This window comes from Cynocephalus volans, chromosome 14 (assembly GCF_027409185.1).
Source record: "Cynocephalus volans isolate mCynVol1 chromosome 14, mCynVol1.pri, whole genome shotgun sequence".
Classification (NCBI taxonomy): Eukaryota; Metazoa; Chordata; class Mammalia; order Dermoptera; family Cynocephalidae; genus Cynocephalus; species Cynocephalus volans.
In genome coordinates this window covers 69,142,198-69,165,027 of record NC_084473.1, presented here as the reverse complement: position 1 = coordinate 69,165,027, position 22,830 = coordinate 69,142,198, and the positions used below count along the sequence as shown (strand labels likewise).

Below are 22,830 nucleotides of genomic sequence, written 5' to 3'. Positions count from 1 at the left end.
CAGCAAACTCTGTCTTATAGGCCAAATCCAGTTTTCTCTTATTTTTGTAAATAAAGTTTTATTGGAACACAGCCATTCCTATTGATTTACATTTTGTTTATGGCTGCATTCCTGCTGCAGTGGCAAAGTTTCTTAGTTACAACAGAGACTGTGTAGCCTGAAAAGTATGAAATATTTACTGTCTGGCCCATTGTGGAAACAGATTGCTGACCCTTGTTTTAGACAATGCTTTTTTTTTTTTTTAATTTTTATTTATTTTTAGCATATTCAGTCTTACAAATTGTGATATTTCTTTATGCCCTTTGCCCAACGTATCACTTCCTAAACCACCTTCCCCTCTCTTCCCCCCATCTCTGGCATCCTTAAGTTTGTTCTCTCCTTCTGAAAGTTCAGCATATTGTTGTGGTCTTTTAGACAGTGCTTCTATTAACGTTAGATCTCTATTTTTGGCAGCTACATCATGATCTGCATTCATATTGAACTTGCAGTCCAATAAAACCACAAAGTGTTTCACATGTGATGCTATTAAGTAGATAATAAAGAGGGAATTTGAAGGTTTCTTGCCTCTCTTTCTGTTACTTTATAAAGGCTTTCTGGAGGAGGTCAGATTTCATTTTGTCTTTGAACGGGGGTGCATGTGGTAATCAGCTCTGAAAATGATAGTCCAGGTATAGTATATATTTTGGGGCAGTGATTTCAAAAGTGTGCTTTCTTAAAAACTAATCTCTTGAGATGATCTTCAATAAAAGGGTGTTAGGTTAAATAAGTTTGAAAAACATTCTGTATGATATCCCTTTCTTGGGCATTTACAATGTGTGTCATATTTTGTGTGAGTGCATGTGTGTGCATACTTATGCACATGTGGGTTTGTATATCTGTGTGCATGTGCAGCATACCTATTAACTAACATTTCTTGAGGTTCTATGGGGCATAAGAAATGCTGGGTTAGGGGAATGCATTTAAAGTATAAGAAGTGGCAGTTATTGGTAGAAAGCCAGAAAGCCTATATTAGAGAATGTTTTAGAAGTTAATATTGCTCATGTTTTTATAGTGTCTGAAATGATGAAATTATTATTCTAAATACTTAGTTTTTGTACATCAATTGAGATGTCAAAAAAGAGGATGCCAAAAAAAGTGGGAGCCCGTTCCTCTCGATTATGAACTGTAGATCATTTAAATGCTTATTCACATAGTTTTGACTATTTGATGGAATGATTATGTTGGAAAAATGAGACTATGGAAGTGTTAGGAACTGTTAAGAATTAATGATCCAAAAAAATTAAGTTAAACATTTTTAAAATTAGGATAATAAACAGGAAAAATTTGACTTGAACTAAAAAGTTTAATTTATACCAATTTTTCCAGGAATATATTAGTAAAGTGAGGAATATCTATGATAAAATTTGTTCTTTCATAGAAACAGTGAAGCTTTTTGTGGGCTATTTTTCAGTTTTATTTTTCTCTCTTTTGTTTTCTTTTTTCTCTCCAAAGTTAAAGTATGATCTTTAGTTGTTGTAGTATCTTAATTTGGGATGTTCTGAACTTAACATACCTTTTAGTAGATTTTTCTTTTTGTTGTTCAAAAGGTCATGGAAATGTTCGGTAGCAAATCTGATATAAGTTAAATCTGAGGGAATGCCAGTGAACCAACATGTGGTGGAATTCTGAAAATATCTAACTACTTATCCCCAGTCTTTTCATATTAAAATTTGATCTTTTCTAACTATTGTCTAAATGTTTGTTTTTTATGAGTTTAAATTGTCTTCTCTCCACAGAATCAAGTGACGGATACTAATAGAAAACTACAACATGAGGGAAAGGAAGTAAGGACAGTTTACCTTTTGAAAAATTTTTTTTGTTTCATGCTATTCTCTTTTGATGACTGTGTTCTTCATTTAGTGGCTTGTAAGACTATAGGCGGTTATTGGAAGTACTTGGACATTATTGTTGCTTCTCCTAATTTTATCAGAATTAAATGAATATAGCCACTAGAAAGCCTAATGAGAGAGGATGCAGCTTTCCTTAGCTGTGTTTTTAAATCAGTAAATAGTCATAATATGACCAGTGCTATTCTCTCTGCGTGGAATATTCTTTCTCCAATATTCACCTACTTCAAATCTTGTTCAAATGTTACTTTCTTAATGAGGCCTTTCCTAACCACCTTATTTGAAGTTGCTATTTCACCCTCATCCCCTGTATTCTTTTTACCCTTTTCCACTTTGTTTTTCTCCATTTCACTTGTCATGTTCTCATATTACGTATTTTTACTTATTTGTTTTTTGTCTATCTCCCTCCATTATAAATTAAGCTCCATAAGGTCAGAAATTTTTGATTGTTTTATTCATTGCTGTATCCCCTCCACCTGCTAAACAGTGACTGGCACAAAGTGGGTGCTCAATATATATTTATTTAAAAAATTAATCATTGATTCTGTTGATTGATATACTCACTGTTTAAACCTTCACAGTGTACAATATTATTTTACATCTACTTACTTGATCTGCATGGCAGACTGATGACAAAGTCAGGACAGGTATTATCACTATTTTATTGATGAGGAAACAAACAGATGATTTGCTAAAGTTTACATAGTAATTGGCAAGGATGGGACTACTTGCAGTCCATTATTCTTTGTATTAGGCACCTAATACTTATTTAATGTTTAATTTTAATACTCTTTAAGATTAGCTTTTGGTTTTTTTATCAGTGACTTAATCAGGGTCATTCTCTGTCATTCTTTTTGCATGGTATCTAAGCAAATAACATTTTTAAATATGGGTATGGGATGAATGCTGTAAGTGGATATGTGGATTATTGCTTTTTAACTTTGTCTCACATATTCTAAATTCTGTAGAGAATGCAGTTCCTTCTAGTTACATTGGGGGATGACTTCAGATAAAAACGTTTGAAACAGGAGCTATGGGAAGAAAAATGAATTATTTACCCTTCACTAAATTGGAACTCTTAGAAAAAACATATCTTCTAAGTGTGTTGTTTATTCAATGAAATAGAGACTTAGTTGAAGATCATTTTCAAGATTCACTTGAAGATGTATGAGAAAGACTATTTTCCTCCCGGAGTCTAGGACTGATGAAAGAAATAGAGGATCTTCTTAGATTGATGAAACCATGAATTATGAAGAGTCTGCATAGGGTTTGGAGAAACAATGTAAAATTTTTTCTTTTCTCCTGGATAGCCCCTGTATTTTAGGATTTCATTTTACCTAGCCTTCCCTAGTATAGCATGTGTCTTGGGAAGAAAGTGAGACACAGTGCAGAAATATTTTACTATTTAGGAAAGGCAGTTCCTTAGTCCACTTGGCAGGTCTGACAATGAAACTGTCTGGGATTTTCTGATGAATTGAACACAGTGTGGAAGAATGTGACTGAAAGCTTTTTTATTTATAGCTTTTGGCATAATTCAGTTTTTTTTCCCTCTTGCCAAGCTGGTAATAGCAATGGAAGAGCTGAAGCAGTGTCGACTACAACAGAGAAATATTTCTGCTACTGTTGATAAATTAATGCTGTGTCTTCCAGGTGAGGAACTGGAAATGGAATAGCCTTCTTGATGCAATTCCTTTAGCTTTAATTAGTCTTTCATGTTCTCTAAATAATACTTGTGTGCTCTTTTCTCTCTTTCAAGTCTTAGAGATGTACAGCAAACTGAGGGATCAGATGAAAACTAAAAGGTAAGATTTTTTCATTGAATGGTTCTTATCTAAAATTTCTGTCATTTAGAATACTTTTAGGGTTCATATTTAGCATAACTTTTCAAATAATAATTAGGTCTATAGCATCTTCTCTAGCCTATTGTATACCTATTGATTCATCCTAGGTTTACATATGCTAGTGGTATTGATGTGTTCTGTCATGTATTATGTTTAATAAAAAATACTACTCATAGTTTGATTTCTAAAAGACGCAGTCCTTTAGGTGAAAGCATTAACTGTTTTAGTGATAGTTGGTTTGAGAAACATGCTTTGGTTTAGTATTGTTATAAAAAATAGTCACTGGTTCTGCAGGAGTATATTAGTCAGGTTCTCCAGAAAAACAGAACCAATAGTGTGTGTGTATATGTCTGTCTGTCTGTCTGTCTGTCTATCTATCTATCTTTCTAAGTGTTTATTGTAAGGAATAGGCTCACACAACTGTGGAGGCTATCAAGTCCAAAATCTGCAGGGTAGGCTGTCAAGCTAGAGTCCCAGAGAAGAGATAATGTTATAGCTTGAGTCCAAAGGCAGTCTGCTGGCAGAATTCCCTCTTCCTTGGTTGAGGTCAGTTTTTTTTCTGTTAAGGTCTTCATCTGTGTTTGGATGAGGCCCACCCACGTTACGGAGGGTAGTCTTCTTTACTCGTAGTTCACTGATGTAAATATTAATCTCATCTAAAAAAAAAAACCTTGACAGAAACATCTAGAATGATGTTTGACCAAGTGTCTGAATATCATGACCTAGCCAAGTGTATTAGTCTGTTTCCATTGCTTATAACAAAATACATGGAACTGGGTAATTTATAAAGAAAATGAAATTTATTGCTTACAGTTTCTGAGGCTGAGAAGTCCAAAGTCCTGGGAACATAGCTGGTGAAGGCCTTGGTGGTGGTGAGAGTGATGGCAGAGTATCACATTGCAAAATGGTGGAACGGAGAGAGCAGAGAGAGACAGATTCTCCTCTCCTTTTAAAGCACTCAGAACCACGCCCCTAACCACCATTTTTAATCCATTCATGAGTGCATGGTGCTACAAACCAATCACCTCTTCAAGGCTCCACCTTTCAGTTACCATAACAGGATTTCCCACCCTGTTAACAGTTACATTGTGGACTAAGTTTCTAATGCCTAAAACTTGGGGGACAGAGTTCAAGCTTCAGTGAGTTTTGGGGAGACATAATTCAATCCACTACACCAAGGTAACACATAAAATTAACCATCACAAAGGTCAAGGTCAGGGTTAAATTCAGAGGATTCCTCTTCAGTATGTTGTTTTCTTCTAGTTTTATTCCAGAGGAAATTTCACAGTGATTTTTTTGGCTCTTCCCAAACTAGAGTGAGCATCTGCCCCCTCTCTGCCCTGGTCTACCCTGCAGAAGCTATAGGATGAACAGGATACATCTTCCTGGAATGTTATTTTTACCTAGGTTTTGAGGGAAAAACTGTGTAATTAAAAAATAATTAACATTGAAATAAGAATAGAAATATTGTTATTAAAATTCTAAATTTTCAAGAATTTTGAAGCTAAAGCATGAAGCATCAGAATTTTTTGAATTTCTTAGGATTGTTTCCCAGACTTCCTTCTTCCCCAGGAGGACATGCTCACATAAGAGAACGTAGGTAAAACACTATGAGAAGTTTTGTTTAATGATATATGAAAGTAGTATTATTTCCTGAATAACTTTTTAGTAAAGTTTTAAAATTACAGAGAATTAAAAAAACCACTTGTGCAACAACTTCCCTGAATTAATAGATATTAAAATTTTTTCAGTTTTGATTTTTTTATTTAAAGGTAAATATATGCAACATACATATAAAAAATATATATGGACAGAGAGATATATATACATTTTAAAAAATTATAAATTAAATTTATGTCCCCTTCCTTAGTCCTATTCCTTTCCCTATTCCCTTGAGGAAATCAGCGTCATAACTTCTGTGAGTGTCCTTCTAGTCCATGTTTTTAATATCTATAAATCATATATTATTTTGTTTTGTGTTTAAAAACATTTATGTAGGTGGTTCTCAGTCCTCGTTTTTTGAGATTCATTCATTCACTTAAAAATGAATTGAGCATCTAGTATGTGCTAGGCATTACTCTTGGTGCTGGGGATATAGCTGTGAACAAAACAGACAAAACTATCTACTCTTATGGAGCTTATATATTAGTGTAGAGCTTATTTTCTTTATGTACATGGATTTAGTTCACTCATTTTAAGCTCTCTATGGTAGTCCATTATATAAAATATTTCCCTTCCCAATTTCCAGTTTTCATAAGTGCTATTCACCAATATATCTAGCTCAACCTTCTTTGAGCACAAGGTAGATTATATTTCCTGGGCTCCCTATGTATGGGTTGTGCCATGTGACTGTTTCTTCCTGGTAACATGTGAGAAGTGATGTGTATCATCTGTGAGCTTAGCATTTAGTTTCTAGTGTGGGTCCCTCCATGGTTTTCTTATTTTCCCTTGGTCATGACAAATGGAAAGTTTCAAGATGATGTCCTGATTAACTTCAATGGAGCAGAACTTTCTTGCCAACCTATTATGACTGTATAACACAAGTAAGTTTTAAATCTTTGTTTTAAGCCACTGAGATTTTTGCAGTGGTTGTTACTACAGGATAACTATGCTGAATGATATTATGAGGGACATTTGGTATGTTTTCTGTTATTTGCTATGGCAGATAATGGTGCAATAAATATCCTTGTTCATGTCTCTTTGGATTCACATTCAAAATTTCTTGAGAGTGGTGCTCTTCAAATGTTGCTATGCACATGAATCACATGGGGATTAGTTAACTGTAGATTCTGACTGAGTAGGTCTCAGGTCATTCCTGAGATTCTGCATTTTCTTCCAAGATTCCAGGTAATGTCAGTTCTGCTGATCTAGGATTTATACCTAGAGGGAGATCAGCTAGATCAAAGAAAGGGTATCCATGTCTTTAATCTTATTAAATACTGTTCTCCAAAGTGATTTACACATTTACATTACCAGCAGCATTTTATGGGAGGTCCTATTACTCTACGTCTTGTAAGATCTATATTGTCAAACTTTTTGATTTTTGCCAGTCTGATGATTGTGAAATGATAGATCACTGTTCTGCGTTTTCATTTCTTTGATTAGATTACTAGTAAGACTGGTTTTTAGGCATTTGAGTTTTCTTTCATATGCTTTGCCTATTTTTCTCTTAGGTTGTCTGTTGCTTTCTTTTTCATTCATAGGAATTCATTATGTACTTTGGATGCCTTTTCCTGTTACATGCTGCAAATACTGGCTTCCAGTGCATGGCTTATCTATTAACCTTGTCCAGTTAGTAATTTTTGCTGTATTAGTTTTAAGTTTTGATATAGTCAAATTTACATTCTCAAATTCAGTATAAATAAATGTGTCTTTTTCCTGAACCATTTCAAAGTTAGTTTCTAACATGATGCACTGTCATTCCCAAATACTTTACTGTGATTTCCTGCAGACGAAAATATTCTCCTGTGCAACCACAATGAAATACAGAATGGAAATTAACATTGATATATTACTAGCATCTAATCCTCATACCCAGTTCAAGTTTTGACACTTATCTAAGTCATGTTCTTTATAGTAAAAGAATCGAGTTTAAATCACATCCTACATTTAATTGTCATGTGTCTTTAATGTTCTTCAGTCTGTAATTATCCTCAGTCTTTCCTTGACTTTCATGACCTTGTCATTTTTGAACAGTACAGGCCAGTAATTTTGTAGAATGATCTTGCTTTTTTAAAAAGGTCTCATCTGACAATGTTTTTTACTTGGACTGTTTAGATCTTTTTACATTTAATGCAATTATCAATATATGAGATTAAATCTACTGTCTTTTAATTTATTTTCCATTTGTCCTATCTGTTCTTTGTTTCTTCTTGTTATTCCTGTCTTCTTTTCAATCAACTATATTTTAGGATTTCTTTTGATCTTCACTTATAACTTATTGTCTATACCTGTCTATTTCTGTTATTTTTTTAGTGGTTGCTTCTAGCTTTATAATGATATCTTTAACTTATAGTGGATCTTTAAATAATATTATATCAAATCATACACAATGTAAGGTTATTATAACAATATCTTTCCATTTTCCTTCCCTTCCTTATGTTATTGTTGTCATAGATCTTATTTCTAAATATGGTACAGTGCCCACAATACATTTTCATTTTTGCTGTAAACTTTTTACCTTTTAAAGAAATTATGAAATAAGAGAAAATGTCTTTTATATTTACTCAATTTACCACTTCTGGCACTTTTTATTCCTTTATGTAGATCCAGATTTTCATCTGGTATTATTTTTCTTCCCTGCTTAAAGAACATCCTTTAACATTTCTTGTTGGACCAGTCTGTTGGCTATGAATTCTTTCAATAATACAATATTTCTGAAGAAGTCTTTATTTTACCTTCAGTTTTTAATTGAGTTATAATTTACATATCATAACATTCATTTTTAAGTGTACAGTTCAGTGGTTTTTAGTACATTCACAAGGCTGTGCCACTACCACCACTACCTGATTCTAGAACATATTCATTACTTCAGAAAGAAACCTGTAGCCATTTCTGTTTCCCCTCAGCCCTGGCAAACACTAATCTACTTTCTGTCTCTATAGATTTGCCTATTTTGAACATCTCATATAAATGGAATCATATGATATGAGGCCTTTTGTGACTGGCTTCTTCCACTTAGCATAGCGTGTTTAAGATCCATTTGTGTTGTAGCATGTATCACTAGCTTATTCCTTTTTATGGCTGAATGTTCTTCCACTGCACGGATATACCACGTTTTAAAATCTTTTCATCAATTGGTTAATATTTAGTTTATTTTCACTTTTTAGCTGTTATGAATAATGCTGCCACAAATATTTATTTACAAGTTTTTGTGTGGGCATATGCTTTCAGTTCTCTTGGGAAAATTGCTGGGTCAGACTGTTTTCTTTTTTTTTTTTTTTTGTCTTTTTGTGACCAGCAGCACCACACTCAGTCAGTGAGCACACCGGCCATCCTTATATAGGATCCGAACCCGCGGCGGGAGCACTTCCGCGCTCCCAGCGCCGCACTCTCCCAGTGCGCCACAGGGTCGGCCCCTCAGACTGTTTTCTAAAGCAGATGCACCTTTTTGACTTCCCAATAGCAATATACGAGGGATCCAGTTTCTGTACATCCCAGTCAATATTTATCGTCTGTGTTTTTGATTATAGCCATCCTGGTGGGTAGGACATAGTATCTCATTGTTCACTTTCATTTTTGAAAAATATTTTCAATGGGTATAGAATTCTAGGTTTATAGTTTTATTAGTTTGTAAGACATCATTTCATTGTCTTGTTAAGTTTCTGAGAAGAGGTGTATGAACAGTCTCTTTGTCTGTATGTAACATGTATTTTCTCCAGCTGATTTAAAGCTTTTTTCTTTATCATTTGTTTCCAGCAATTTGATTTTGGTGCACTTTGGTGTAAATATGTGTGCATGCGTGCATGTTATTTATCCTGCTTATGGTTTGTTTAGCTTCTTGGAACTGTGAGTTTACAATTTTCATAAAATCTGGAAAATGTTCAGACATTATTTTCCCAGACATTTTTTCCTGTGCTTTCCCCATTGCCATTCTGGGACTTCAGTTACATCTCTGTTGGACAGCTTGATATAATCTCACAGGTGACTTGAAGATCTATTCTTTTTTTCCCCATTCTTTCTTCTCTTTGTGCTTTAGTTGAGATAGATTTTATTGCTCTGTTTAAGTGCACTGATCTCTCTCTCTCTTTTGTGTTGTCTAATCTTTTAATTCCATCTAATGAAATGTTCACTTCATATATTTTTTATGTTTAGAAATTCCATTTGGTTTTTTATGTTTCATTTCTCTCATTATTTTTCTGTCTTTTTGTAAATACACGTGTATAGTTCTGATAGCTGTTTTCATGTACGTTTTTGCTAGTTCTGCCACTTGTAGCAATTTTGAATCTTTCTGCAGACCAGTTTTGTTTTTTGTGGTTGTAAGTCAATTTTTTTTTTGTTCTTGTTATGTCTAGTAATTTTTGATTGGATAATGGATGTTATGATATTATGTTAATGAGTGTCTGGATATTGGGGGACTTTTTTTTTTCTTAGAGAGCACTGGGCTTTGTTTTGGCAAATATTTGTTTGCAGATCAGTTTGATCCCTTTAAACTCCATTTTTAAGTTCTACCAGGCCTACCTTTATTCCAGGGGCAGTTTAACTATTAAAAAAAGACTTGATCTCTCTGTAATCTACTTCGAATAACTCAGGCGTTCCCAAAGACTCTTCACTTTAGCTGTTTAGGGTTCTGTTTCTCTGCCTTGACAGATTCATCTTACATCTCCCTAATTGCTTGCTTCCTCTCTCCTTCTCTCCCTCCCTTTCTATCTTTATTTCTTTTTGCCTATCTGTGTGGAATCTCACTTTTTCCTTGCCTGGCCTAGTACTCAGCAAAGACTCAAGGGAATCCCTGTGTAGATTTCTGCAGTTCCTTTTCTACATTGCTCTCTCTCTTTTTTTTTTTTTTGTGGGAACTCTTCCATACAACTTTAAGCTTCCTCAAGTTTCCTGAACTACCATTTCTGACTCTTTAGGTCAGCAAGGCTGCTGGGCTCTGTTTGGGTGTTCTCTGTGTCCCTGATAGAAATCACCTTCAGGTAGATAACCCAGGTAATTATTAAATTCACCTTATTTATTTCCTTTTTATCAGAGATCACAGTTTTGTGTTACATGATGTCCAGTGTCTGAAAACAGTTGTTTTTGTGTTTTAGCCAGTATTCTACTTGTTTATAAAGTGAGAGTTCATGTCTGTTCCTTGTTATGCATTCATTGGCTGGATGCCTAGTTATTTTTTATTTATATATTTTAAAGCTGTAAATACTGATTATACTGCTGGGTTTTATGCTGCCTAAGGAAAGACATCTGACTATCTTTCTGTCTGTAATGCATAGAAGAGATTAAATATTTATTTATGATGCTCTTTGGTTAGGAATGGCTAATATTTTTCTGTGATGAAAGCTTTTATTTCATATTTTATCATACTCTGAATTTAAAAAAAATTCTTATAAGTGGTTCTGATTAGCTTTCAAGGACCTCTTACTAGGATTTAAATAACCGTTGTGAAGGAGTTTCATGCCATGGCAAGGGCAAAAATTTGCCAAAATTTTATTTACCTGGAATCAACGTTACTCTTCTTATGATAGCATTCAACTGTGTCTAACTTATTCTGACTGTATTAGTCCATTCTGTTGCTTATAACAAAATACCTGGAACTGGATGATTTGTAAGAAAATGAAATTCGTTGCTTTCAGTTTCAGAGGCTGGGAAGTCCAAAGTTGAAGGAACACATTGGTTGAGCATCTTCTTTGGTGGTGACACTGGGTGTCATGTTGCCAGGTGGTGGAAGCAGAGCCAGAGAGACTCTCAAATGTTCTCCTTTCAAAGCCCTCAGAACCATACCCATGACCACCATTGTTAATCCATTCATGTAGGGCACAGTCCTACAATTTAATCAGCTCTTCAAGACCGCACCTTCCAATTACCATAATAGGATTTCCCACCCTCAACAGTTACAGTGGTCATTAAGCATCAGTGACTTTGGGGGGCCATTCAATCTACTGCACTGACCTCATGTATCCAATTTATAGGATTATTTAGACCTCTTTTCCTGCCTTCTTCACTTTTATTCCTTTACTTTATTTCTGCTTACATCTCCATTATGGAGCCTGCATGCAGAGTGAGCACACATGCAAATGAAACTTAGGAATTCTGCTTTTGGTTTAGTTTTAATAATGTTTCGAAGTTTTGTTAAAAGTAATGTCAAAATCTAGTTTTGGATTTCCATGGCCACAGTAAATAGAATTTTTTCTTTTGGTGCTTGCTATACAGGTGTTTACTTGACTGTCACTAGAAATACACTTGAAATACACTAGAAATTTGAATATTCTTATTGATCTGTTATAGTTGGAACATGAGTGTGCTAAGGAAGGGACAATGGGGAAATAAGGTGATATTCTTTGTTGCCAGGAATCACAGGGTTTTGTATTAATTAGCCTTGAAAAATGTGGAGTTATTTGACAGACCAGATGTTTTCAGCATGAGCCATGTGTCTCATCAGTGAATGTGCCTTGTGTCTGCAGGCAACATTGTTGGATTTTTTTTCATTCTATAAACAATGTTCCAAAATATAACTAAACCCCAAAGTATGTTTATCTTTTTGGCTTAATTTCTGGCTTTCTCTCCATTCTAAAGTTTCTCTCTAGAGGAATTGCATTTTATTATACATAGCTCTTTGTACCTAATTGTAGTATAAACACCATTTTGTTTACACTAAACCATGTGAATTGTACTGTTCTTGAATCTGTAAAATTTTAATAAAAGCAACTATTTCAGATTTAACTATATTTGTACTTTATTTCTAAATTTAGTGGGAATAAATCTTTCTTCCCTCCATTTATTTCGACTAAGATTTTGATTTTTGGAACACATGAGGGAAAACGTAAAAAGAAATAAAACAAGTAAAACCAGTCTCTAGTCTTTAGTGTTTGTGGTACAAGTGCATTGGAGCAAGAAGAGCTTAAGTATCTGCTATGAAAATCATTCTTAAGGTCCAAAATAGAACTATAAGTCTTTTTTTTTTATTAATAGGGATGGAACTGAGTTTTCCTGTACTAAATACATAATGGGAAATGTGGAAATTGGGAAATTAAAAGCATGAAGAAGAAAATTATCATTTGTAATGTTGCTGTCCAAAGGAAAAAATCATGGTTAACATTTTGTATATATGTATTTTTCTAGTCATTTTTCTCTGCACTTATGTATGCTTGTATTCAGTGACATGTATGTCATACATCCATACATAATTGTATTTTATACATGTATAAATATTTGTAATTTTGAAAAATGTATGATTATACTCGTAAGATCTATTTTTTTTTTTAATTGCTGCACTGTTCCTAGAGTTACTACAATGCCAGGCTGGTGTGTGGAGTGGATGCAGCAAGCTCTCATTCCATCTTCCTGCTCTGATAATTTATTTAATATATTGTCTTCTGATAGAGGATGTATTAAATATTTAGCTGATAAGAACAGATAATATACTTGATCTTAGCCAAAAGGCTGAGAAGTGATAAGATCTGTTTTTTGAAATGATTTTAATTCAACAATATTGGTTTTTTTTTTTTTTTTTTTTTTTTTTTTGTCTTTTTCGTGACCGGCACTCAGCCAGTGAGTGCACCGGCCATTCCCATATAGGATCCGAACCCGCAGTGGGAGCATTACCGCGCTCCCAGCGCCGCACTCTCCCAAGTGCGCCACGGCTCGGCCCACAATTCAGCAATATTGTAAACATTTTGTTATTTCATTAGTCTTTTACTACATGGATATATCGTAATGTGTAATTTAACCAATTTCTTGTTACTAGATGTCTGGGTTAGTTTTTTTTTAATTTGCTAGTATAAGTAACTCTGTAATTCAAGAGGCTAAACATATTTTTGTACATCTGAGGTTTTTTTGGAAATGCTATTGTAGAATAGTTGTTTTGCTAAAATTCTTCATTGAAAACTTGTATTCTTTTTTTTTTAACCGGTAAGGGGCTCATAACCCCTGTCTTGGTGTTGCCTGCACCACGCTCAGCCAGTGAGTGCCCCGGCCATCCCCATATAGGATCCAAACCTGCAGCCTCAGCGCTACTAGTGCCGCACTCTTCTGAGTGAGCCACAGGGCCGGCCCTGAAAACTTGTATTTTTAATAATTGTTTACCAGCAGGCTGTGAATTCTTATTTTTTGAAACTCCTGATAATAATGCATATTATCTTTTAAGAAATCTTTGGCAACTTGAGTGACAAAATTATGTTTTTGATTTGCATTTTCTACATGCATCATTGAACTGATGTTCAATTTTTTTTATGTGTTGGTCCTTTTTTTGCTCTTTTGTAAATTTTCTTTGTTCATTGTTTTTTTAAAGAACTCTAGTTTATTAGTCTTTTATATATATGTAATGAATAAACTTTACCAGTTTATTTGCTCTTTAGTCTTGTTATATTCTTTTCATGTAGAACTTATTTTGTTTTTACCTAGTCAACCTTATTAGTCTTAGTTTTGTTTGTCTTCCTATGCTTATGGAAGCTTTCCTGCCTATCAGATAAATATTGTCTTTTATTATAATAGAATGTCATCCGTATCACTAGCAATACTTGTTGTCTTAAGGTCTTTTGTATCTTATATTAATATAGCCATTCCAGATCTTTTATGGCTACTTTTTGTATGGTATATCTTGTCTTCCATCTTTTACTTTCATCCTATTTGTGTCTTTGTAGACAGTATGTAGTTGGACCATGCTTTTTGAATCCCATCTGACAATGTCTACCTTTTGATTGGAGTATTTAGTCCATTCACATTTATTGTTATTACTGACATGATTGGATTTTGCTCTTTGTTTTCTGTATTTTTGACGTCCTTTTTGCTCTTGTTCCTCCTTCATGCCTTCTTTTGTGTTAAATATTTCATAGTGTACTATTTAAATTCTTTTGTTTATTTTTTAATGATATATATTTTGAGTTATTTTCTTAGAGGTTGCTCTGTGGATTATAACATGCATCATAACTTATCACAGTCTACTTTAGGTCATTGCTGATGGATATTTGAAACAATGTATAGGAGTAGTTTTGCTGCAGCACAGCTCCATTTTTCCCTCTTCTCTGTGCTACAGTTGTCATATACATTGTATCTATATATTTTATAAACCCAACAATCATTTCTCTTAAATATCTTTTAAGAAATTAAAGAGAAAAATATATTTATATAATCTTTTATATTTAGCATATATTTACTATTTCCTATGATCTTTATTTCTTCCTTTGAATTCAGGTTACCAATTGCTGTCGTTTCCTTTCAGGCTTCCATTAGTATTTCTTGTAATGCAGGTCTGCTAGCAAGGAGTTCTCTCAGTTTTTATTTATTGGGGAACATATTGTATTTCACTTTCATTTTTGGTTTTTTCCATTTGAGAATATTTTTATTTCATTTTATTTTTTATTGGTTATGAATATTCATGGGATACGAAGCTGACTGTCACCACTCGTGCCCAAGATGTGATGGCCTGATCCATACTGACAGCATGCCCATTACCACAAATTGCGATTATACCCCATGTCCCTTGCCCAATTATCCTGACCTCCCTCTCCATTCCCATTCCCCCCACTCCACTTTGTATCCCAAGGTATGCTTTCACCCTGTACAAGTCCAATGCACCACTGTGATCTTTCTTTCCTTCCTTCTTTCTCTCTTAGAGAGAAACAGTACCGTGCTGTTTTGGTTACTATAGCTTTGTAGTATAATTTGAAGTTAGGTAGTGTTATGCCTCTGGCTTTATTTTTTTTGCTCAGGATTGCTTTGGCTAGTCAGGGTCTTTTGTTGTTCCATATGAATGTTAAGATTGTTTTTTCACTGAGTCTGTAGACTGCTTTGGGTAGTATAGACATTTTCACAATGTTTTTCCAATCCAAGCATATGGAATGTTTTTCCATCTTTTTGTGTCTTCTTTAATTTCTTTCAGTAGTGGTTTGTAGTTCTCATTGTAAGATCTTTCACCTCCTTGGTTAAATTGATTCCTGGGTATTTTATTTTTCATGACTGTTGTAAATGAGGTTACTTTCTTGATTTCTCTTTCTGTTAACTCAGTATTGGAAAATGTAGATGCAGCTGATTTTGGGGCATTTAGTTTGTATCCTGCAATGTTACTGAAATTATTAACCAGCTCTAGGAGTTTTTTGATAGAGTCTTTAGGCTTTTATATATATAGTATCATTTCATCTGCAGATAGGGACAGTTTCACTTCATTTTTCCAATCTGGATGCCCTTTATTTCTTTTTCTTGCCTGATTGCTCTGGCTAGTACTTCCAGTACTATGTTAAATAGAAGAGGTGAGAGTGGGCATCTTGTTCCTATTCTTAAGGGAAAAGCTTTCTGTTTTTCCTCATTCAGAATGATACTAGTGGTGAGCTTGTCATATATGGCTTTTATTGTGTTACTTTCCTCCTACACCTAATTTGTTGAGTCTTTATCATGAAGGGATATTGAATTTTGTCAAATGCTTTTTCAGTATCTATTGAGATAATCAAATTATATGGTTTTTTCCCTTGATTTTGTTGATGTGATGTCTCACATTTATTGACTTTCATATGTTGAATCATCCTTGCATCCCTGGGATGAATCCCACTTGATCATGGTGTATAATTTTTTTGATGTGTTGCTGTATTCTGATTGCTGATATTTTGTTGAGGATTTTTGCATCTATGTTCATCAAGGATATTGGCCTGTAATTTTCTTTTATCTTGTGTCTTTATCTGGTTTTGGTATCACAGTAATGTTGGCCTCATAGAAAGAGTTTGGGAGAATGGCTTCTTTTTCAATTTTTTGGAATAGTTTGAGGAGAATTGGTATTAATTTCTCTTTAAAGATTCAATACAATTCAGCTGTAGAGCCATCTGGACCTGGGCTTTTCTTTGTTGGAAGACTGCTGATTACTGCTTCAATCTTGCTGCTTATTATTGGTCTGTCAGGTTTTCTATCTCTTGTTGGTTAAGTCTGGGTAGTTTGTATGAGTCCAGAAACTTATCCATATCTTCCAGGTTTTCATATTTGTTGTCATACAGTCATTTATAATAGTTTCAAGTGATTCTTTGATTTCTGTGGCATTAGTTGTAAGGTCTCCCTTTTCATTTCTGATTTTTGTTATTTGGGTCTTTTCTATTCTTTTTTTTGTTAACCTAACTAATGGTTTGTCTAATTTATTTATGTTCTCAAAAAACTATCTTTTTGTTTCATTGATCTTTTGTATCATTTTTTGGGTTTCTTTCATTTAGTTCTGCTCTGATCTTAATTGTTTCTTTCAGTCTACTAACTTTAGGATTGGATTGTTGTTATTTTTCTAGTTCTTTGAGGCATAGTGTTAAGTTGTTTATTTGATATCTTTCCATTCTTTTGATGTGTTTATTTTATTTATAAAATAAATATTTCTTGTTCAATTCTTCCTGGACCCATAGATCGTTAAGGAGCCTATTGTTTAGTTTGCATGTATTTGTATAGTTTACAGGGTTTTCTTTGTTATTAATTTCCAGTTTCAGTCCATTGTGGTCTGAAAAGATACTTGGAATGATTTCAGTTTTTTAAAATTTGGTGAGACTAGATTTGTGACCTACTATTTGGTCTGTCCTGGTGAGAAGAAAGTATATTTTTTAGTTGCTGGGTGAAATGTTCTGTATATATCTGCTAGGTCCATTTGGTCTAAGTTGTAGTTTAAATCCTGTGTCTCTTTGTTGATTTGTTGCCTAGAAGATCTGTCCCATACTGAGAGAGGGGTGTTCAGGTTACCCACTATTAACTTATAAGGGTCTATTTCTTTCTTCAGTTCTTTTTTTGTCTTTTTTTTTTTTTTGTGACTGGCCGCACCGGCCATCCCTATATAGGATCCGAACCCACGGCGGGAGCACCGCTGAGCTCCCAGCGCCGCACTCTCCCGAGTGTGCCACAGGGTCGGCCCTCTTTCTTTAGTTCTAAGACTGTTTGCTTTATATATCTGGGTGCTCCAGTATTGGGTGCATACATATTTATGATTGTTATATCTTCTAGCTGGATAGATTACTTTATTATTATATAGTGGCCTACTTTGTCTCTTTTTATGTTTTTGGTTTAAAGTCTATTTTATCTGATATAAGAATAGCTACTCCTGCTTGTTCTAGGTTTCTGTTTGCATTGTATATCTTTTTCCATCCCTTCACTTTTCGTCTGTTTGTATTTTTACAGGTGAGGTGAGTCTCTTGAAGACAGCATATACTTGGGTCTAGCTTTTTAATCCAAACAGTCAGTCTGTGTCTTTTGAATGGGGAGTTTAATCCATTCACATTTAGGGTAGTTATTCATAGGTATTGTTTAATTCCTGTCATTTAATTGCTTTTTGTTTAGATATTTTATATATCTTTTGACCTTTACTTCCCCTTTTATTTCTCTTCTTCAATGTTATTTGGAAATTTGAGTTGGAATGATTTAGCTTCTTTCTCTTTCTCACTGGCATTTTTGTTTTAATGGTGGGTTTTGCTCTTCTTGTGTATCTATAGTAGTGATCATCATTATTTAGATTCCAGATGAAGGAATTGCTTGAGAATTTCTTGCAGGGCTGGTCATGTGGTGGTGAATTCCCACAATATTTGTTTGTCTGGGAAATACACTATTTCTCCTTCATTTCTGAAGGAGAGCCTTGCTGGGTAAAGGATTCTTGGCTGGAAATTTTTTTCTTTTAGTATTTTGAATTTATCATTCCAGTTTCTTCTGTCCTGTAGGGTTTCAGTTGAGAAGTCTGCTGTTAGTCTCATGGGGGTTCCCTTTTAGGTGACTTGATGCTTTTCTCTGTTGCTTTTAGAATTCTCTTTGTCTTTGAGCTTTGCAATTTGATGATAATTTGTCTTGGAGAGGATCTTTTTGGATTGAATCTGTTTGGGGACCTTTGAGCTTCCTGGATTTGAAGGTCTGCATCTCTTCCTGCACCTGGAAGTTTTCTGTTATTATTTCCTTGAATAGGTGTTTGATGCCTTTTCCTTTCTCCTCCCCTTCTGGAATACCCACAATTCAGATATTAGAGCGCTTGAGGTTTTCTTCTATCTCTCTTAGATTTTGTTCATTATTTTTAATTCTTTTTTCCTTTTTTTGTCTGCCTGGGTTATTTCAAAATGACCATCTTTGAGATCTTAAATTCTTTTCTTCTGCTTGCTTGTGCCTGCTGCTGAAGCTCTTTGTTGTGTTTTTTATTTCAATAAGTGAATCTTTCATTTTTAGGAGTTCTGCCACATTCTTTCTTAAGGTATTAATCTCTGTAAATTTTCTCCTTCATATTCTGGATATTTTTTCTTGTTTCATTGTGTTCTCTAGTTGAGTCTTCTCTTATCTTTTCAAGTTTTCTTAAGATCATTGCTCAGAATTCCTTTTCTGACATTTCAAGGATTCTGTGTTCTATGGGGTCTGGTGTTTGAACATTACTGTATTCCTTCAGTGGTGTCATATCTTCTTGTTTGTTTGTAGCTTTAGTATTTTTTCGTTGATGTTTGGTCATCTGGTAGAGGACTTGCTTCTTCTATTACTCTGGGGTTGGCTATGAGGATTACAATTTCCTCCACTGTTTGCATCTCTACTGGTGACTCTTTTTATATCAATGTAGTTGAGTGAGCGGCAGGTTGTTTGTAGAGGGGCCCTGGCTGCTACTGTGGTGGTGAACTGTCCTTGTGGTGACAGTAGGTGTGGCGGTGGTTATATTATACCACCTTGGCTCTTGTTTCAGCTTTTCTTGGCCATAGACTGATCCCCCAATGCCGTGTAGGTCTTGGCTCACCTGGGTGGCTGCTGGGGCCTGTGGGCGCTTCCCTGCAGGGCCTTAGATTGTGCCCCCAGTGCCGCACAGGTCTCAGCTCACCTCGGTGTCTGCTGGGCTCACTTTCATTTTTAAAGGATAGTCATTAGTTAATGATTGGTCAGAGATTGTGCTTAAACAAAGGTTTCCACTCTGCCAATGGAATGTATATGGGTTAGGGAGTGCATTACAAGTTCAGGCAGTTTCCAAGTGTGTCTGAGCTCTTACTTTCTGCCAGGCCTTCTTAGGTCTCTTATGTGCGTACAGCCTCTTAGCCATTGATGTGTGGAGTGCATAGGCCTTTTAGGTATTCCTTGCATGTGTGCACAGCCTGTCAGTCAGTAAGAAACACGTGGAGAGCTTATCAAACCCTTCTGTAGTACTCTTATTTCTGTTACCTCCCTGTTGAATTTCTCGTTAGTTCTCCAGTCTGCTGTTTGCCCCAACCCAGACTGCAACTTTAGGCTAGAGCTGAAGGCTTTTTCTTTTCTCTTCTTTTTTGTTTAAACTGAGTTTGGTACTTTTACTATCAATACCACTCGATATGGGATTTTCACCCTCTGCTCCAAATCATGCAAACCCCTAATGCCCGTGAAGCTGCTGGTTTTTGTGACTAGTCATGATCAATGACCAGGAGTAGGGGAATTGGAGGGGAGCTGATAAAAGTAGCCCCAGGCAAAAATACTGCAGAGCCTCACTGTTCAGCAGTTTTCATGAATAAACACTTCCTGATTTGTTTTTCTACTTTGGTCAATTTCCAGAGCCTTGAAATGGTTGTTCTGGATAGTTTTGTCTAGTTTGCATTTGTTTGGGTAGAAGATTTACAAAGCTCTTTCCTCTGCTGTAGTTGGAAGTCTAGCCTTGGGTTCTTCATTTTATTTTATTTCTTTTTGGTAGCTGGCCAGTGTGGGGATCCGAATCCTTGACCTTGGTGTTATCCGCACCATGCTGTAACTGACTGAGCTAACTGGCCAGCCTGGGTGCTTCATTTTATAAGATTATTTTTTGCATTGAGATGATCATTTTTTATTTGTTTTTATTCTTTATGTAGTTAATTTCACTGATAGATATTCTAAGTTTTACACATTCTTTGGATAAAATCTTTTTTTTTTTAAACTTTATTTTGTCGATATACATTGTGATTGATTATTTTTTCCCCATCACCAAAACCTCCCTCCTTCCCCTCCGCCCCCCCCAGCAATGTCCTCTCTGTTTGCTTGTCATGTCAACTTCAAGTAATTGTGGTTGTTATATCTTCTTCCCACCCCCCTGGTTTTTTTTTTTTTTTTTTTTGTGTGTGTGTGTGTGTGTGTGAATTTATATATTAATTTTAGTTCCCACGAATAAGTGAGAACATGTGGTATTTCTCTTTCTGTGCCTGACTTGTTTCACTTAATATAATTCTCTCAAGGTCCATCCATGTTGTTGCAAATGGCAGTATTTCATTCCTTTTTATAGCTGAGTAGTATTCCATTGTGTAGATGTACCACATTTTCCGTATCCACTCATCTGTTGATGGATATTTGGGCTGGTTCCAACTCTTGGCTATTGTAAAGAGTGCTGTGATGAACATTGGGGAACAGGTATACCTTTGACTTGATGATTTCCATTCCTCTGGGTATATTCCCAACAGTGGGATAGCTGGGTCATATGGTAGATCTATCTGCAGTTGTTTGAGGAACCTCCATACTATTTTCCATAGAGGCTGCACCATTTTGCAGTCCCACCAACAATGTATGAGAGTTCCTTTTTCTCCGCAGCCTCGCCAGAATTTATCGTTCAGAGTCTTTTGGATTTTAGCCATCCTAACTGGGGTTAGATGGTATCTCAGTGTGGTTTTGATTTGCATTTCCCGGATGCTGAGTGATGTTGAGCATTTTCTCATATGTCTTTTGGCCATTTGTATATCTTCCTTAGAGAAATGCCTACTTAGCTCTTTTGCCCATTTTTTAATTGGGTTGCTTGTTTTTTTCTTGTAAAGTTGTTTGAGTTTCTTATATATTCTGGATATTAATCCTTTGTCAGATGTATATTTTGCAAATATTTTCTCCCACTCTGTTGGTTGTCTTTTAACTCTGTTAATTGTTTCGTTTGCTGTGCAGAAGCTTTTTAGTTTGATATAATCCCATTTGTTTATTTTTCCTTTGGTTGCCCGTGCTTTTGGGGTCGTATTCATGAAGTCTGTGTCCAGTCCTATTTCCTGAAGTGTTTCTCCTATGTTTTCTTTAAGAAGTTTTATTGTTTCATGGTGTATATTTAAATCCTTAATCCATTTTGAGTTGATTTTAGTATACGGTGACAGGTATGGATCTAGTTTCATTCTCCTGCATATGGATATCCAGTTATCCCAGCACCATTTGCTGAAGACGCAGTCCCTTCCGCAGTGAATAGGCTTGGTGCCTTTGTCAAAGATCAGATGGCAGTAAGTGTGTGGGTTGATTTCTGGATTCTCTATTCTATTCCATTGATCAGTGTGTCTGTTTTTATGCCAGTACCATTCTGTTTTGGTTATTATAGCTTTGTAGTATAGCTTAAAGTCAGGTAGTTTTATGCCTCCAGCTTTATTTTTTTTGCTCAGCATTGCTTTGGCTATGCGTGGTCTTTTATTGTTCCATATAAATGACTGGATAGTTTTTCCATTTCTGAGAAAAATGTCTTTGGAATTTTGATGGGGATTGCATTGAATTTGTATATCACTTTGGGTAGTATGGACATTTTCACTATGTTGATTCTTCCAATCCAAGAGCATGGCATATCTTTCCATCTTCTTGTATCCTCTCTAATTTCTCTCAGCAGTGGATTGTAGTTCTCATTATAGAGATTTTTCACCTCCTTGGTTAACTCAATTCCTAAGTATTTTATTTTTTTGGTGGCTATTGTAAATGGGCAGGCTTTCTTGATTTCTCGTTCTGCATGTTCACTATTGGAGAAAAGAAATGCTACTGATTTTTGTGTGTTGATTTTGTATCCTGCTACTGTGCTGAAATCATTTATGAATTCCAAGAGTTTTTTTGTAGAGGTTTTAGGCTGTTCGATATATAGGATCATGTCATCTGCAAACAGGGACAGTTTGACTTCATCTTTTCCAATCTGGATGCCCTTTATTTCCTTCTCTTCTCTGATTGCTCCGGCTAGTACTTCCAACACTATGTTGAATAGGAGTGGTGAGAGTGGGCATCCTTGTCTAGTTCCTGTTCTTAAAGGAAAAGCTTTCAGCTTTTCCCCATTCAGGATGATATTGGCAGTGGGTTTGGCATATATGGGTTAAATTATGTTGAGATACTTTCTTTCTATACCTAACTTATAGAGGGTCTTTGTTATGAATGAGTGCTGAACTTTATCAGATGCTTTTTCAGCATCTATAGAGATGATCATATGGTCCTTGTGTTTGAGTTTATTAATATGGTGTATCATATTTATTGATTTGCGTATGTTGAGCCAACCTTGCATCCCTGGGATGAATCCCACTTGAACGTGATGAATAATTTTTCGTATGTGTTGCTGTATTCTGTTTGCTAGTATTTTAGTGAGGATTTTTGCATCTATATTCATCAAGGATATCAGCCTGTAGTTTTCTTTTTTGGTTATATCTTTACCTGGTTTTGGTATCAGGATGATGTTTGCTTCATAGAATGAGCTTGGCAGATTTGCATCTGTTTCAATCTTTTGGAATAGTTTGTAAAGAATCGGTGTCAATTCCTCTTTGAATGTTTGGTAAAATTCT

At 35.1% G+C, this 22,830-nt stretch overlaps 1 protein-coding gene and 1 non-coding gene across 4 annotated transcripts in view; one reads left to right on the top strand and one right to left on the bottom strand.

The window, feature by feature from the left end:
• The window catches only part of EXOC6B (exocyst complex component 6B), a 765,574-nt gene that overhangs the window by 109,755 nt on the left and 632,989 nt on the right, over positions 1-22,830 (top strand). For 2 of the 3 annotated variants that reach the window (XM_063078346.1, XM_063078344.1), the window contains exons 3-5: positions 1,776-1,823; positions 3,446-3,536; positions 3,643-3,688. In XM_063078346.1, coding sequence (XP_062934416.1) covers positions 1,776-1,823; positions 3,446-3,536; positions 3,643-3,688 — 185 coding nt within the window. The remainder of the gene's footprint in view (positions 1-1,775; positions 1,824-3,445; positions 3,537-3,642; positions 3,689-22,830) is intronic. The other variant, XM_063078345.1, reaches the window with a different exon arrangement.
• LOC134363487 (U2 spliceosomal RNA) lies at positions 12,648-12,838 on the bottom strand. Its single transcript, XR_010021734.1, has one exon. It is a non-coding gene; the product is annotated as a U2 spliceosomal RNA (small nuclear RNA).